Source organism: Pteropus vampyrus, unplaced genomic scaffold (genome assembly GCF_000151845.1).
Source record: "Pteropus vampyrus isolate Shadow unplaced genomic scaffold, Pvam_2.0 Scaffold9, whole genome shotgun sequence".
Taxonomy (NCBI): domain Eukaryota; kingdom Metazoa; phylum Chordata; class Mammalia; order Chiroptera; family Pteropodidae; genus Pteropus; species Pteropus vampyrus.
The window spans coordinates 4,440,894-4,459,189 of record NW_011888790.1 but is presented as its reverse complement, the minus strand read 5'-3'; the positions used below and the strand labels follow the sequence as shown (position 1 = coordinate 4,459,189).

Sequence of the window (18,296 nt, the reverse complement as noted above, 5' to 3'; positions counted from 1 at the left end):
AGCCAGACATCTCTAGGGGTGGCATTTATAAATACATTTTTAATAAATTCCTTAGGTGATTCAGATGATTAGCCAGTTTTGATGTTCCTAATCCAGACCACATTTTCTATTAGTCACATTCTTTTTAATTTTTTCCCTCCACTTCTAAGTCCTACACTCTAGTAAGTCTGGCATACTTGCTGATTCATAAACATGCACTAGCATTTATAGGCCTTGCTCATACTGACTTCCTGACCTGTAGTGCCACACCCTTCTCGTGCTTTATCTTTGCCTTTGCAAATTCTGTGCATTACTCAAACCTCAGCTCAAATGCTACTTCCTCAGAGACCTTTGAGCTGGAAATAGTTTCTTCCTGTCTGGATTCCTTGTATTTCTGAATGGCATTGAAAGTATATATTTGTTGTATTTCCCTACTAGAAGAGCTGGATTAGACCTTACTCATTTTGTATTCCTCAATTTATTCAGTGTTTACCGTGTGCCAGATACTACACTAACTGTTTACATGCTCCAACTTATTTTAGTAGCAGGCTTGCTAAATGAGTTAATAAACTAGAAATGTCTTCAAAGTACTAAATTTTATGATGAGAAATTATATACCTGGCTTAAATCTACTTTCCATCCTCTTCAGAGCACTTATGAGCACAGAGAAAAAGTAGAATAGGAAATTTAATTTCTTATTACATTACAGAGAGACAATCCTAGAACTTGTAAGAACAGAAAATTTTAATTTTTTAATAATTTTATTAATAAACAGGGAAATACTGATATAATACACTAAAATTTCATTGTTACCATAAGATTCTGAAAAGTACAAAATTCAAATGTCTAAATTTTACATTTTCCCCCACAATGCAAAAGAAAAAACCAATAATTACAAATACGTATATTTTACAAAAAAAACTCCATTTATCATGGAAATTAATAAGATTACAAAGAGTAGATGAATTATGACTGAATTTCATATCCTAATGGATCAAGCCCCTGATCTAGGAGCATCAGAGAGGATTCTCTTAACTTCTGTAGCAATTTCCTTAATTCTTCCTTAGAAAATACCTGATTTTTTTAAAAAAAGAGAAAAAGTTAAGAATGACAACAAGAAGAGTATGAACTTACAGTGACCTAATCAGCTTGATTAGCCTAATACAAGAGAAATTCCTCTTCAATATTTATGTAGCCTGAGTCCAGTATGTTAGCATGGCCTAGGAATTTCAAAGCTATTTCTCTGAGCCAATGTATATACTAATAACTGCTTAGGAATGTATACATATTTTGGAAAAAAAAATCATTAGAACTGGACTATTACTTTAAGAAAATCTAAGTGCAGCTAAAAAGTATAAACATAATTCGTAAAATTAAATATTACTACGGAGCTTATCAAATCACTAAAATTTAAAAGTATCAATGTTTTAGAACTTACCAGATACAGTTTGTGGCGCTCAGAGGATACCATATCTGCTAACTGAAGGCATTCCTGATACTGACCAGTACTATGCAATATGGTGTGAAGCAGAAAACACAACATTGGCAGACAAAGCTTTCTCAGTAAAACCATTTGATGAGTTCTTTCGTGGTCTTCTTCAGCATCCTAGAAACAGACATCAAGTAGTCATTTTAATAACTTTAAGCAAAACACCCTTATTAAAAAAATCAAGTACTGAATCAAAACCAAAATGCAACAGGTAGAAGCTAAAAAGTTTCTCTAAAGCTTATCATGCTCATTAAAAATAAAACAAGTCACGGGGAGAGTTTCAATCACGGTATTTAGTAGACAAGATTTTTTAGCAAAAAAGCATGAAGATGAACAAGATATACTACAGAGAAGTCATAGGTCTGATAATGAAGATAAAATGCTTCTCATTTGTATTTCTAAAAAACTTACTATGTCTTGAATAAAAACATGCATAATAGGAATAAGAGTTAGAGACAAAGTACCACTAGAGCAACAATCAGAACAGAAAACAATCGCCATTCCCCTGGATGTATACAAATGGAAATACAGACAGATGAAAGGATGTCTGCAAGGACACACCATACTGATAGTGGTGATTACAGTTGGGAAGGGTCTGGACCAGGGGAGAGGGGCACAGGGAGGGACAACTTCACTGCAAATATTTGGTTAGTTTTTAAACAAAGAATGAATTTATGATTAATTTTTTAAAAATAGAAAACCTGAAAGAACCTATAGATTTGAAAAATACAATCAACGAGGCAGAATAGATATATGAGGAAAATTTAATGTAGAAAAAACAATTAGCATTTCTCTATAAGTATGCACGGACCTTTCTAAGAAATTATGCAGTGCAGAAGAAATAGACCTTTTATGCCCACTACATTTTCTTATAACCAATTTGAAAATTAAGACAAAAAAGGTACCCAACCACACTAAAATTTCTTAAATAATCTTAAAAATAGGGAGAAAATCTATAGAATTCATAGTGCAAAACAAAACAGAAAACAAGACAAGCTAAAAACAGTAAGTGGTCCTTTGAAAAACCTGATACTTAAAATTAATTTTTTAAAGGCACTGTCTTCTTAGAAGTTTGAAAAATTTTCTTCCTTATGACAATTATATTAAATACTAAAAATATTTTCATGTGAGAGGCTATAATATTAAGTCACTAAAACATTTTTCAAAGGTAGATACAAGGGGAGGTGTGAAACAATAAACTGTAATCTGGTAATTCTATCCATGAGCAATTATACTAACTTAGTGACCTACATCAGGTTTCCACACAAAGGAAAAATTACTGTCTTACAAATCTTTTAGTCTTGTTCTGAGATATAAATACATGAAAGGAAATATAAAATACATGCTTTCCATTTTCTTAGCTTTTCCTAATTCTTGTACAAGTGATATATGTGGTAGCAGGAGCCCTGACAATTCCCAACTTTGTTGAATAAGTAAGAGCATTAAGCTGAGGTGATTCAAAATATCATTATTTACCATTTGGTTGTTCAAGAAATCTCTTGTCTGATTTAGATTTGAAGAAGTGATTGAGACTGAATATTGATTTTTAAATATTTGCTAAAACAAAAATATCATTCATTGCCTTCTAATCCAACTCCATTTTTACAATACTTCAGACTATTTGTGGCTTTCATTATCTAATCTACTAAAATTAATTAATAATTAGAAGTATATAAAAGATTTATGTATAAATAAGGCACTCAAGTCTTTTCAAAATTTAAATGGCATTTAATTAGCATTTTGGAACACTAAGATGTTATCTTTGTGAGCACCAGCACAAATCAGAAGGGAAAGGTTTAGCCTGAGGAACCTGCTAAAGCTTCAAATTTATTTATGAAGTCAGCAGAGTTCTATTATCAATTTTAGGGTAAAAAGTAAAGACTTTAAAGATAATTACTGTATCAGGAATAGTAGCAAACGGGCTCAAATCTAATTTCTTGGCCCTATTGTTTTTGCTTCTGGTCACAAAGGAAACCAGAGAAGCTAGAAAAAGATAGTAGTTAAAAAAAAAAAAAAATGAATATATTAGGATATGGGTATGTCAGAAGATATTAAGAACATTTCTATGGTTTTCTCTGTTCAAAATAATATGCCAAATACCCAAGAATTCAGCATTTCCAGTTCTCTGTGGATAGATCATCAGGTCTACAGGGGCAAAACTGAATTATTCACTGTTTCTGTCACGCCCTAGGATCAGGCCTCAGTGTCTTTCTCTCACATCATTATTACCTACAGTATCCTTCCTTTCCCCCATCTCAGCTTATCCAAATTCTACCCCATTCCTTCAAGAATCAGTCAAATGCTATACCTTTAAAGTATCCTGTCCAGATTTTTTCAACCTTTTCTTTTCCTGAACTCACAAGATACTTAATTTATGCTTTTCTTATGGCATTCAGTACTTCTGTAATTGGTTCTCAACCTAGGCTAGACATTAAAGCTCTCTAGGCGATTAAAAAAAAAGCCTAGCCCTACCTTAGACCAATTAAACCAGAACCTCTGGGGGTGGAACACAGCATTCTTTAAAAGCTTCCTAGGTAAATGTATAGCTCAGAGGTGAGAGCCACTGCTTTATATGTCTTACTCATACTAGAGTAAGACATATCCCTAAATTAAGTTTAATACATGTATAATTAAAATTTTAGGTCTAGAATTTTAAAAAATTTTAGTATCCTAAGTGAACATATTAAACCTGAAGAAACAGTTTACCCAACAGCCAAATATTCCTATTCCCTAGCTATAGTATTTTCAATTTAGGTTTAAATTATGGGGTGTTCAGTTATAAGTACAGTGGTTATATAAGAACTATAAATGCTCCTATTCAGAGAGAAAACATTTTAAAAGACACAGTTTGCTTTGCTTTGTTCTTTTGCTTTTAGTTATAAACAATGCACACAGCTTAACTTACCTCTCTAACATCCACCATCCATCCTCCGTCAACAAACAATAAGACATTGTACATTTTCTCCTTCACATCAGCAGTAAGGGCATCCAAATGCCCTTTCCAAATACCATAATCCATCTGTAAAACAAACATAGGCAGATATATAATGAACTAAAACCAATAAATAATGTATTTGTAAACTAAGACAGGAGTAGATATATGGAATATCATTCTACAGAGTTAACATTTAGTTAGTCAAATAATATAAAAATAAACATCGACAGATTGCAGTTAAATAAAACACTAAAATAATAAACACTACTGTCATCTGAAGGTATGTTTCATGTCTGGTTAATTATCTACAGAAAAGTAACTAAACAGATGGCTTTTTTTCAAAGTAGAACACTAACAGGGAGATCATCTGTTATAATAGGAATATAGTTGCTGAAAAAATGACCTGTTTAAATATAAGCATGTATTGTTAAGATGCAACAGACAAGTCTCATCTATATTCAACTTACTTCATATTTCTTTTCTTTGTGTTCATGAGCCACTTTCTCAGTAAAAGTTGGTTGAGGTATCAAAGTAGGTTTTTGTGGAGCTGAATTCATATGCTTAAACCACTCATTAAATGTTTCATGGGCTTCCTAAAATATAAAATAAAATAGAAAAATAGAAAAAAGATTAAACTTTTCACGTATGTTCAACAAAGCTTTTAAAATTTGGTTTTAAGAAGTCAAAATACAGCATCAAGAAATAAAACTTTAATATTAAGTTCTTATGCAAAATAAAAATCACTGTGAATAAGTGTTTTGTAAAGTGACAAACACCAACAGTGTGGGTGGGTGTTGGGGTTGTGTGTGTGTGTGTGTGTGTGTGTGTGTCTATGTGTGTGTAGTGTTTTCTGGCACCTACTCCTATCTCAGCACCTTGATCACATATGTATTTTGACATTCAGCATTCTATGACGTTATCACTCTGTGATGTGCACATCTGTCTTTTTGACTGCTCTATTAGCTTCTAGAGGGCAAAGACAGAAAGCTATCCAGACTTAATCCTAGAACCTAGCACACTGTAGTAGTTTCATTACTTGTTGAACAGATTTTAAATACATGTTGTTATTTTAGTCATAATATAGAATATCTTGCTTTTCTCAGTTATTGCCAAAAGCAGAAATATTAAATTTGAGACAAGCATTCAAAGAATCCTAAGGAAACATAAGTTTCAGAAATCACATACACTGTCTACAATATGTGATGTTCTTGGTTGGTTAGCACTGATTAGAGGCTCATGCTAATGAAGACCAAGTTGTGATTTCAGTGCCACTGTGGATCAGTCAGTACCACAGTCACAAGAAAAGTAAGATAATGAGTCAATCACCACTTCTGGAAACAGTTCAAAGTCTGAGAGTGGATGAGAAAAATTATCACCATATTTGTTTTCTTTACAACTCACCAAATAAGCTCTAATGCACAAATGTTCTCTGATAGCATTATCATCTTCAGCAGGAAGTGGACTTTCCATTCCTTGTTCTTCCCACTGATTATAGATTTCTGCTATAGAATCCTGAGGAATTTTCACAAATACTTCTTTGGCAGCTTCATGTTTTTTTGATGCTATGAAAAGATATACAATTTTTCAATATATGTGGATTTCTGTGTAATGATTTCTAAAAGAGTCTAATCATTGGTTTGCAACTTTCACAGTGAGCTGTAACCATTTCAGGTCCCAAGGTACTTCTGTTAAAGGTCTGGGTGACCTTTCTACCTAATGGCCAGGCGTTTTCCTTATTTCAATGACACCGTCACAGAAGGATTCATTACATTGCAGTTACTTTTACATACTTCTGAGTGTTAAAAAAAGGATTACATTTTTCAAAGCCTTAATATTATATGCAAAATGGAAGACATGAAAATTCACTGTTAAACATGTTTTGTCTCATAATACCAGTTTTGATATATATGAGTGGCTGTTTTGTACCCTCCCCTAGTGGAAGGGTTAGAAAAAAAAAAAAAATTCAAGAATATATGGATTTGAACAAAAACTTTTAAAAAGGAATATAAAAATACAGCATACCCAAGAATTTTCTCATTATCGCATTGCCTTGTTTTAGTGCTTCTGCTCTTTGTGCTGGGTCAAATACCAACCAGTCAATTACATCAATTTTTAAACGGTCCTCCTATTCATTTAATTAAAAAAAAAAGAAGGAAACATCAATTTTGTTATTAAGATATTCGGCAAATTGATAGTTAACTTATACCTGCATGACTAGTGAACATCATTTCACCTTAAATTATACAAAATTATGAAAGAATCTAGTTTTTCTCAGTTTATTTTCACATTTAATAGCTTCCTATTAAATTACAGAAAAACTTATTAGACTATGAATCTGGAATTATATATTCTATGTTCCACTAACTTAACCATGTGATTAAGCGCTACATTAAATTTTTTTTCCTACATAAAACTTTCCTTTTTGAAAATAGAAATAAGCTATGTAAGAGTTAGTGATTGATCAAGTAGCTAGAATAATCTGATGAGCAAAAATCCAATTCAGGTTTTTCCTATTAAAGAAGCTTCCTCTAACATACTACTACTAAAAGTAATCCTTTATATAACACCTTAAGTTTGCTCCCAATTTTATAACTTAAAAGGTTTTGGCTGCCAAAGAAAAATTCTTAAAAAAAAAAAAGAGAGAGAGAAGCCAGAGAATTTTAAGGAAGAAGGTCACCAAAGCACAACTTGAGGGATTATCAGGAGTTCCGTAACACACTTCTCCCTCTCCATTTTACCTCAGTAGTCCCCGTGTCCAGGGCTGGGGCCAGGTCATGATGGCTGAATTCGCCATTATCTTTCTTTCGAATATTCTCAACTACAGTTTTTGTTATAGTTGCAATATCCAAATCTAAAGAATTTTTGAAGACAAAAAACAAGAATTAATCATTCACACTAATATTCTCTAAATAGTCACAATGATTTAGTAAATTTGAAATAACAATTTTTAAGAACTATAACAAACTACGAAAGACAATATCAAAGAAAATGCCAAAATGAAATGATACTCTACAAGTGAGTTACGGTATATTTTATTCCTGAAACAGAATTTCACTGAAATTCTCTCAAGAGAAATAAGATTTAAAACTAGGAGGATAAATGTTACTAAAGCCAAAATGTTAATTTGCCTACAAAGCCCAGGAGATGAAGTTCTCAACTATTTTTACCTGCTTCTTTAGCCAGCTCCAGGCAATGGTGACGCTGTTCAAATTCTGTAACACCTTCCAAAAATAATGCATACTGGGCAACAGCTAGGTCTTGAGGCAAATGACAGGTATAAAATGCTATGAGATTTGTATGTTTCTCATTTATTAAAAGCTGAAAAATAGAAAAAGACCAAAGTGTGTCAATAATAAAACAAGTTCTAGGATCAGCCATACTTTTGAAAAGAGTTCATTTCAAATTTCAAACATATTCAGGAAAAATTCATACAAACACGGATTTGTGCTGTTAAATAGGAAATTCTAAAAAAAATAGACTTATGATAATTAAAAGATCTCTTATGGATTCTGATGCATTTCCTGCTACCAAGTATTAAAATATTATCATTCTAATTTTTGTATCCATGCAAATAGCAAAACAAACAAAAAAATGAAATTATGGATTCTCAAAGTTTACCTGTATGTATGTCTTTAAAACCTCAATGGAAACTTCTTCCTTCATAGGAAAAAAAGACATAATTATAAACATAACTGCTTATGTGTACTAGCAACATATCTAATAAAAAATTCTGCTATTAAATAATTTTAATATTTATTATTGAGCAATAAGTATATGCTAGGCTAAGTGCTTAGCAAAGTTTATGCACTGCCTAATTTAACCTTACCATACTCTTTGTGGGTAGTTATTATTACTGTTCAAATTTTAAAAGAAAGAAACTAAGACTTATGGAGGTTTTATTTACTTAGAATGACAAAGCTATAAGCTGCTGAGTAAGGCTGTGAACCCAGGATTCTTACCAAAATCCAAGCTTTCAACTACTATATCATTTTGCCCTCTACATGTTCTCTGACCAAAATGTTATCAATCATTTAGGAAAAAAGGAAAACAAAAAAGAAAATAAAGGTTTAAAATCTCATATAGAACTTAGTCTGGTTCAGTTAGCTTAGCTGATTGAGAGTTAGGTCCTCATGAGGATTAAAGTTACAAGTTTACCAAAAACCAGGTGACAATCAGCGTTCTGCAGCCACAGATTAGAACCCTAACATGCCATCAACAGTGAGTTATCATTGACTGACCATATGGCACTATACAGAAGACTTCTGCAACCTTAACACCATTTCTAAAAAACAACAAAAAAGTAGTATTTTCTTGATGATAGGTATAAACCATCAGCCTTGCAGAGAAAGGTAAATGGTTCATTTTTATTTACTTTGGTCTGTAGTCCCAGAGTGCGAAAAAACAAAATGAGATGAGTCATGAAGCGGAGCAGGTGTCCAGGTAGGTTATTTCTGCTTTTGGAAAGCCATTTGCTAAACTCATCCATCAAACCTACAAGCCATCAAAGCGAAAATTCAATGATAGGGATAAAAAGCAAAAGAAGATAAATAAACGTTACCAAGAACACTTACCACATTCCTATAGTTCTATTAAGTCACTACCTCATTGTTACTAACCATCATATAAAACTTTGTAACAGTTAAGTAGATAGATGCATTCAAATAGGCTGATATTTATAAAGATTAAAAGACTGGGTAACTCAAATGCATTGCTTTGAGAACTTTTTACGAAATTACTGTAAGAACACAATGCAATATACATATGACATATTATTGAATTGTATACTTAAAACCTGTATAATTTTATTAATCAATGTCACCCCAATAAATTTAATTTTAAAAAATTACTGTAAGAAAACAAAGAACTCATACAAAGTAAAATAAAATTTAATATCTTACCATCGATGTCTCCCAGGATAAGGAATTTTTGAACTATATGATAATGTTCTTGATTCTCTTCTAGAACTCTCTGAAAAAAATTTTTACATTTTTCATAAATCTTCTAGTGGTCATTCTGCAGTATGTACTCACTGTTAAACTAAAAATGTCAAACTCTGAAGAAACATAAAGTTGGAAATGAAGGATCTTAGGAGATCAAAATAAAATATAGGAAGGATAATGCCTTTGGAATATATTCAAGCCTTACAAACCCAGGAATGAACAATATCTTTGACAGCAGAGAACTGTGATAAAACAATCTGATCTTTTAAATGTTATTAAACTTTTGTAAATTTTATTTATTTTTTAAATATTTTACTACTGTTTTCCTTGGCATTCCACAGTGGAAAGAAAAGGCCATGTGACCTAAGCAAAATAAACTATAAAGCTTTCTTTCAACATGAACAGCAGTTCTTAAAAGCATTTTTTGGGTATTCTCTTCTGCACATGGCACTGAGCGTAATCAAAACCACCAAAATAGTGAGTAGGCACATAGCAGAAAAAAACATTTACAAGTAACCTACAGCTGGATTTCTTGAGCTGAATGGTTTATTTTTTATCAAATATTTAAATTTTTTATTTAGTTGTCTAAAATTTCTTTCAGCATTTATTCTTTTTACATTGAAACCTTTGTTCCATCTGGAATTTATTTTAATACACAGCATAAGGTAGGGATCTAGCTTTGTTTCCTTTCTGGATAGAAAGTCAATTATATCCACGCCAGGTATCTAAACCATGCCATTTCCTCTAAAACGAAAGGTCACTTTGTCAGCAGTTTAGTTCTCATCTATACTTAGATCCAATATAGACTTTTGTGTTTTATTGATTTATTCCTATGGCAGTTCTGTACTACTCTGCTGTATCTTTACATTATTATTAAGACAAGTATCCCATAATTATTGTCCTTTTCCAAATTTTCTTGCCATTCTTATTCTTCCATTTGGAAGTTTTCTGTCTAAATATAATCCCCTAAAGCATTAGGTTTCTATGTTAATTTTGGAATAAATGACATTTACATTAAATATTCTCATCCAGAAACGTGGTACGTCTATTTATTCATGTTTTTCAATAAGATTCTATAGTTTTTTTCTGAAGTCTCTTAACCCTTTGGTTAATTTTTATTTCTAGGTATCTTATAGTTTGACTATAATTTAAATGGGACGGTTTGGGAGGGCTCTATCCTTTTCTAACTAGTTGTCACAAGTATACAAAGGCTAGGATTTTTTATAACTTTGTTTTGCATTTAGATACTTTAACAAGAACTTAATTCTAGTAACTTGAGTCTTGAGTTTCTAGATTTACACTTTCATATGTAAATGTTCCCCCTTTCTAATATTTATATCTATTCCTTGACTTTATTTTCATTAGCTGAAAATCTCTAAAATAATAGACTGGCTTTATTACACTTGACAAAAATGCATTAATTTCCTTACTACACAATAATAAGGAAAAGATAAAACCCAAAAGAAAAATGAATAAAATATCTGAACAGGAAACTCACAAATGTTCAATAAACAAAAGAAAACTTGCTCAGCCTTATGAATACACAGAAAAATGTGAAACTGTGCACTCCTATTTCCCACCTAATCTGATGAATTGGCAAAAATAAAAAGGATGGTATCTGGGACAGGTGAGCATATAGGGAAATGGACACATTAATAAATTACTTGGAGTATGAAGTAATTGCTACAGCCAGTTAATTGATATAACATACATACACCCTTCAACCCAGCAACCCTGCTTTCAGGAAATCTATCCTAAAGAAAGTCTTGTTAAGTTTCCATTATGTGTTTTAATTTTTCAAAAGGAAAGATAAATTAAGAGTACATGCATATCACATATTTAAATGAAACCAACCCTAAACCAAAGAAACAAATGATGTAATACTTATATATGAATGTCTCTTCTTTGGATAACAGAGAAAATAAGGTTTCACATATTTTTTTGCCTTTCAGCTGCAGTGCATAACATAACATGTATTGTTTCCTATTCCAGTTATTATAAAATATTCATATTAATATTTACCTTTTTATCAGTAGCTTGAAGTTCTTCGAAAACTTTTTCTAAAGTCCAACTTCAAAAGAAAGAACAGGAAAGGGATAAAATAATATTAGTAATATAAACAGGGGCTACAAAATAAAACCTGACAGAGCATACACAAATCACCATGACTAAAAACAAACCAACAAACTCACTTTGCTTCCAAATATTCCCTAGGGAGTTCTTCAGTTTCATCCAGAGTCATTACTGATGTCCGGATCTCCTGTTCTACCAGACTGTCCACCATTACCCGAAAGTAGGCCCACACTGTATCTTCCCAGGTATCACAGACAGGAAGAAGCTTTTCCCCAATTCCAAAGCAGAAACACACAGACATGGCCAACAAAAGAGAAAGGAAAAGCAGTTACACTCACTAGCATGGACCATAAAGTTACCATCCACTAGCATGGACCATAAAGTAATGACATAAAATATTGTGAACTATAATATATCAAATAACCCCACCCCCACCACCAAACTACATCTTCTAATAATTTTGAATTGTTTTTTTTCCCATACTGAATTCACAACAGCATTAATTTTCCATGCTGATATAAGATGGTGTTTCAACTATTTAATATAATACCCCTCAATATAACTATAAAATGTAGGGGGTAATGGAGTTGTAAGAAGCACACACACATATGTAAGATAATCCAGTCACTGTGCCTTAGTGATACACTTATGCACAAAGCTATGGGTACTACACGTCTTTAATAAATGTATGTTGTAATTAAATTTACAATCTTAGAAGGTGAAGTCTGGTTTCATGTACTAATATATCACTTGATATATGAGATATATCATATTAAGCAGCTCAAGTCACTATTATATTTCATTACTATCTCTATCATTGCTACTCTTAAAAAATAACAAGTTTATAACATTTATTATATATTTTATGTATATGATTTAATTTCATGAAAAAAGATTAAAAGAGACTGAATACCTGCTTGAGATTCCCACTTAAAGCTGCATAAATGGCTCTCTCATATCTGTTGAAAAGCTCCTGAAATACAAAAAATATAAATTTGAAATACTGTTTTTCTTAAAATGTCAATTTTTTTCATAATCTGGAATTCTGCGATGTCTTCTAAATTGAACTTATTTATTCGACAGTTTCTAAACTTTAGTGAAAGATCTAGTGGGGTAATAAGAAGGACTCCTCAGTTTGAAGATATATCAATGCTGAAATCTTTAGGAAAAGTCAAACATCTAAATTTCAATCAGGGTAAAAGCAGATCCAACTCTAATGGGTGCTTTATTTATAACAGTCAAATTTTATTCCAGATAAAACCTGTATAGGTGGTTTCCCCTACAAAGTTTCTAAATACCTAATACTACCTGGTACTGACCTAAAAACATGAAAACAAGGCACTTGGAACATGTCAGTCATCAGTTTGCATCAAATTTCTAAACAGAATTAATAATATTCATCGAATTATCTCATTTCCAGTTTTCTTATCATCCAATTGAGAGACTTCTGAGACTCTCACTATATGGCTGAGTCCTCCTCTGCCTTTTGTCTCTAATTACTGGTCCTGACCATTCTTGCTCCCTTCCTTTCCAGGTCCTTATTACTTAGTGTCTGAATAATTCTGACAGGCTCCTAACTAGCTTATCGACCTTTAGTCCATTCAATTTTAAGTCTATTTTCCACTGCCACACTAATCTTAAAACACTGCTGTCATGTGCCCTCCAGGTTTTAATGGCTCACCACTATCTATGATAAAAAAAGTTCTAATTCCTTATAGCAGCACTTGATGACCACCACTGCCTCTTCTTAATTTACCTCTTTCAATCATCTTTCCCCTTACAATCAGTTCTGCTACAATGCTTGTTTTGAAAATGTGAATTTGTTCTAAGGCAATTTATATATTGAGGAACAATCTGAACATAATGCAAATTTTCCATTTGCTTATGCACAATTTCATCCACAAGAAACGCTAAGTGAATGAAGAAAACTATACCCAGTTGAACAGGCCACTTAGAAATACACAAAAGTAACATACCTCAAACATATACCAGCTAACTCAGTTCATCAGCTGTTATAAGCTAAACTAACACTGTTATTACACTGAGTATTACAATTTTCTGTCTGATTTCAGACAACCTCCTTTTACCACTTCCCAGTAACTCATAAGCAGCAACTCTCTAATACCCAATTTCACAAACTTCGGGTCTCTCTCAAGGTAAAGTGCCACATTTACTATAGTATTTATGTATTTCCTAACCATTTAACAGTGTGAAACTGTACTGTTTCTATTAAGTGTTTATCTTCTGATGTATCTCTTATGGTTTTTGAGTATTGTGCTCTTAATTCATTTCCCCCCCAAAAGTTCTGTGGTTTTTTGTACAATTTTGCATGCTGCAGTGATTTTTAGGAATGCATAAGTCATGTCATAACCTATGCATCCTACCTAGAATTCTTTCTTATTTTCATGCCCAACAACCTAAATTTTACTAAATTTTAAAAGTTCAATTCAATTCTCTCTCCTAGAAACCAGCTTTAGCCCAATGCTTATGCTCAGAATTCATGTGGCACCTCCTTCATATTTTTGCCTTAAATCAGTGTTTAATTTTTAGTTCTCAGGGTCTAAATAGTTCTGATTAGTAGTTAAGCCTGCCAATTTACTGTTTCTGTTCCTCAACTAGATTAGAATTTCTTTGAAAAATAGGAATTTTAGGCTTATACTACTTAAAACTATAGCACCTTCACCAGACCTTCAGTTAATTAGAGTAAAAATCAATATCAGGAAATATTTTATTATATCTTACATCTTCTGCCATTCTCCAACAACTTATTTTCCAAATGCATCTATATGGATTCCCTTCAACCGGCTCTAATTCTGTTCCTATAAAACAGTAAAAGAAATAAAATATAGTTTAAAAAGAGATCTTTCATCAATTTCTAAAAACAAAAACTTCAAAAAGATTGGCATTTAGAGCTAAATATATTCCCAACTCTCAGAATAAAATCTACTAAAATACCTCCGTTAACATTAGGGTCATGATAGAGCTTCCAGCCTTCAAGTGTCGCAGCTCTCCATGCCTGACCGCAGCGTTTACAGAGCCGCTGTGCCTTCAGAAACAAGAAAAAGCAGTTAGTCAAAGTGTAGTACAGGAAAAGTACTTGTGCCTTATGGAAAAGTATAAGCGATATGACAGGATTAGATAGATAACTTCTGGCAGAGTTGTTACAAAAGATAATGTAGATAACTACTAATGAATGGCATTTCACTTTATTAGTGTATGCATGTCTCTCTGTGGTCTCTGCCTTTCTCTTCCTAATAATCCCTTTGCTCTTTGACTTTGGGCTTACCAAGAGGTTCCCATGGTGCCCACACATATTTAATTCTGCTAGAGACAAATGAGGATAAAAGAGGTTGATGATCTATGATTTATGTAAAAGTATTATAAAAACGTTGTTAGTTTCTAGAATGACAGGGGGCTACTTACTGCTCATTCACTCTACTGATATTTATTTTAAATGCGGCCAATCAGATGAGCTTGATATACCAGGAAGACACATATGTTTTGTTGTTCCATGACCTCTTTAGGAACCATCTCTTCCCCATTCTTAGTTCATATGGTTTGGGTAAGTCTAATCCTATCTCTAAACTTTAGGGTTATGAATGTGATCTAACAAGAATCACCCCCAGGGCTCTTGCAGGAGATACCAAGAAAGAGATACATTCTTTTTGCTGAGGATTGCTAGCTAGCAGGAAGATATAAACTGCTGGTGGCCATTACAGATAGGAGGAGTGGCTTCTTGAAAATGAAGCCAGAGAAGAGGAGGGCAGAGCCAAGAGCTTGGGAAAGAGAGAATATCCTAATGACATCTCCTGAGTCCCTGGTTCCTGCTTAAAACCAGATGTAACCTTCTATACGTCCTTGTTTCATGAGCCAATCAATTCCCCCCTTGTAAGTAACTAGAGTCGGGTTTCTTGAACCTAGAAGACCTGATTAAAACAACCAGTTAAAGAATATCTCAAACACCATTCTGGATTTCTGGCTTTAAAAAATTTTGAAATAAATATTGAAAGCTATGTAGAGACATGAAAAAATGTTTTGATATGCTATCTAAAAAAAGGTGGGGTAAAAACTGAATGTAGAACCTTGAAAACATTATTCCAAGTGAAATAAGCCAAGCACAAAAGGACAAATATTGCATGATTCCATCTATATGAAATATCTAGAACACATAAATTTATAGAGATAGAAAGTAGATTAGAATTCACCAGGTGCTGAGGGAAGAAGGAAATGGGGAGTTACTGCATAATGATACAGAGTTTCTGGTTCGGGTGGTAAAAAATTTTGGAAACAGTGGTGATGGTTTCACAACATTGTGAATGTAATTAATGCCATTGAAATGTACACTGAAAAATAGTTAAAATAAAAATTTTGTTATACAGATTTTGCCATAATTAATAACTAAAAATTAATAATATACCAAAACCAATGAAGTGTACAGTTTAAATGGGTGAATTGTATGGTATGTGAATTATATCTCAATAAAGATGTTAAAGGAAAAAAACCCCCAAATGTATAATTATGTTAAAGAGACATAAAAAAAAGAGCTCTAAGTTAATACAAAAAAAAAACCATCCGTGGTTATGTAAAGATAGTGGGACCTGGAGAGTTTTTTTCATGCCCTTCAGTAATGTAATCATTTTTTTAAAAAAAAAATATATATCCTGTTTGCCATTGCAATTCCTAGTATCTTGCACATCACCTGGCAGAATGGCTGGGACTTAAATATTTTCTGACTAAATGAATATGTGATATCAATTTCTTTTCTTAATTAAAAAATAAAAATGACGCTTAACAACCCGAGACTTACTACAATAAGAAATTACTTAATATATGCTAATGGTTTATAACACAGAACAAACAAAACTTTGAATTAACATATTTCCATCTAAAAGAACATCACCAAGAGTTCTGCAAAAGAAATACAACATAACCCCTAAAGCTTGAAAAAGTTCCTATACATCAGACTACCTCATGTAAGGCGTCGATAATGCCATCCAGTAAGTTAAAGCTAATTAGATACTTCTACTCTACAAGCACACCTTGTTTCACTGCACTTCACATGTGCTGTTTTTTGTTTGTTGTTTTTAACAAACTGAAGACAAGACCCTCCACCAGCAAAAAGATTACCACTTGCTTTATTATAGTGTTCTGGAACTGAACCCACAGTATCTCCAAGGAATGCCTGTACATACAAGATCTTAACTATTACAAAGGAGACTACATTTTAAACAGGTGAGATTAAAAGGAAGAAATTTGAAGGCTATTATAGTCTTCAAATGCATGAAGCGTGTCACCTAAAAGAGTAGCTAGGGTCAGACGTATTCTCAATTCTTAAAATCAAAACTAGAAATAATGGGGATATGCCTGGGGTACGCGATACAATATAGGAAGGCAAAGTCTGACTTCACATAAAGAATTTTCTAACAGAGTTCTGCAAACTAGAGGACATTGCTTTGTGCAGCAATGTGTTTATCACTGGAAATGTTCAAACAGCAGTGTCAGATCTAGATATACTGTCAAAGAGATTATTAATGCATTGAGAAGGCATACTAAGTGGTCACAAAACTGGACAATCAGGGTGTACATGATTTACCTCTTCTGTCATTCCAGCACGGATGAGAGTGAAAAGATACTTGAGTAATCTAACTTCATCTTCTCTATCCAGATCATCAAGGGGCATTTTCTGTCTTACTGGAGCATCAGGGTCCTGTAAAAAAAAAAAAGCCCACCTATAAATCTTTTGTACCCACATACATTTAAACATTATCAAGAGATGGTAAATCTCTTGTGTTTATTACTGGAAAAGATTCATTTATAATTTAGTTAATTAACAAAGAGAATGAAAGTGTCCCAAGTGTTCCAAATAGCCACACAACTGCCCACTGCTATTCAAAACAGACTCTTGGCCCACAAAGGTACAAGCCAGGGGCGGGGCGGGAAGGGGTGGGAAGGGAAGGTACATGCCTCAGTCAGGAAATATGGAAACACCACTAGCACAACCCGGCCAGATAACTCTAGAAATGCTACTCATAATTCAAGATGACTTAATTTTTACCCTATTATACCAACCACATGGCCGAGATAATTCTAAACAGAATCAGGCCTACATGGAAATGAGTATACAGGAGAAACTAAAGGAATCTCAATTTATTCTGTGAGTAGAAAGTGCTTAGTTGGTACTTTGAGAGGACCTTAGTTGGTACTACGAGAGCCCATAATGGGGTTAATGCTATATAAAACACAGCAATGCCCAATAAAATTTTTTAAAAAAGGATTTCCAATATCCCTCTTACCTACCCACCCCCCCAAAAAAGACAAAACAAAATAGTGATTCCTACCTACTACCTTTCACAGATAGAAAGAAGCATGCTTTAAACATTTGGGAGAACAAACTGTCCTCACTTTCCCACAAACAGCACACATAATCTGCATGTTGTATTCCAAATGAAAAACTATTTTAATGGGGCTTAGGAAAGGACATAATTCTTATTCCAAATGTTACTGTATGGTAATACAATTACCAATCCATAAAATGGAATGAACAGTAGATCAATAGGCTATCTTCACAATTATTTTGTAGACAGATACAATCATTCAATTTTGGAACATGGTCTCTTTTTTTTTCCCAGATGTGAAGAGGAAATGATTTTCAGTTGCTTGCTACTGGGTAATTTAGCTATGATTTATTTCAAGCTCTTCCAGTAGTTTCCAAACAATTTTAATCAAAAACCACTTTTGTTACCAAATGGAATTTTATCAATTTTTTCAATTGTTACTTATTTCTCCCACTGTTCATGATAAACATTTAATTCACAAGCTGCCACCTGTCACAAAGCTCTTCTCTTTATTTTTACAGACTCCTGTTCTTTTCAAATCCAGT

The 18,296-nt window shown here is 32.9% G+C and overlaps 1 protein-coding gene across 1 annotated transcript in view; it reads right to left on the bottom strand.

The window, feature by feature from the left end:
- Positions 1-705: 705 nt before the first annotated feature.
- NUP107 (nucleoporin 107) overlaps positions 706-18,296 on the bottom strand; it is a 35,811-nt gene continuing 18,220 nt past the window's right edge. Inside the window, exons 11-27 of the mRNA XM_023520370.1 lie at positions 17,010-17,123; positions 14,372-14,462; positions 14,159-14,235; positions 12,330-12,389; positions 11,536-11,681; positions 11,366-11,414; positions 9,302-9,371; positions 8,776-8,894; positions 8,022-8,060; positions 7,571-7,721; positions 7,142-7,254; positions 6,426-6,528; positions 5,805-5,965; positions 4,871-4,996; positions 4,374-4,487; positions 1,418-1,585; positions 706-1,053 (exon numbers count right to left, since the gene is read on the bottom strand). Of these exons, the coding sequence (XP_023376138.1) occupies positions 946-1,053; positions 1,418-1,585; positions 4,374-4,487; positions 4,871-4,996; positions 5,805-5,965; positions 6,426-6,528; positions 7,142-7,254; positions 7,571-7,721; positions 8,022-8,060; positions 8,776-8,894; positions 9,302-9,371; positions 11,366-11,414; positions 11,536-11,681; positions 12,330-12,389; positions 14,159-14,235; positions 14,372-14,462; positions 17,010-17,123 (1,809 nt within the window). The 3' untranslated portion in view covers positions 706-945. The remainder of the gene's footprint in view (positions 1,054-1,417; positions 1,586-4,373; positions 4,488-4,870; positions 4,997-5,804; positions 5,966-6,425; positions 6,529-7,141; positions 7,255-7,570; positions 7,722-8,021; positions 8,061-8,775; positions 8,895-9,301; positions 9,372-11,365; positions 11,415-11,535; positions 11,682-12,329; positions 12,390-14,158; positions 14,236-14,371; positions 14,463-17,009; positions 17,124-18,296) is intronic.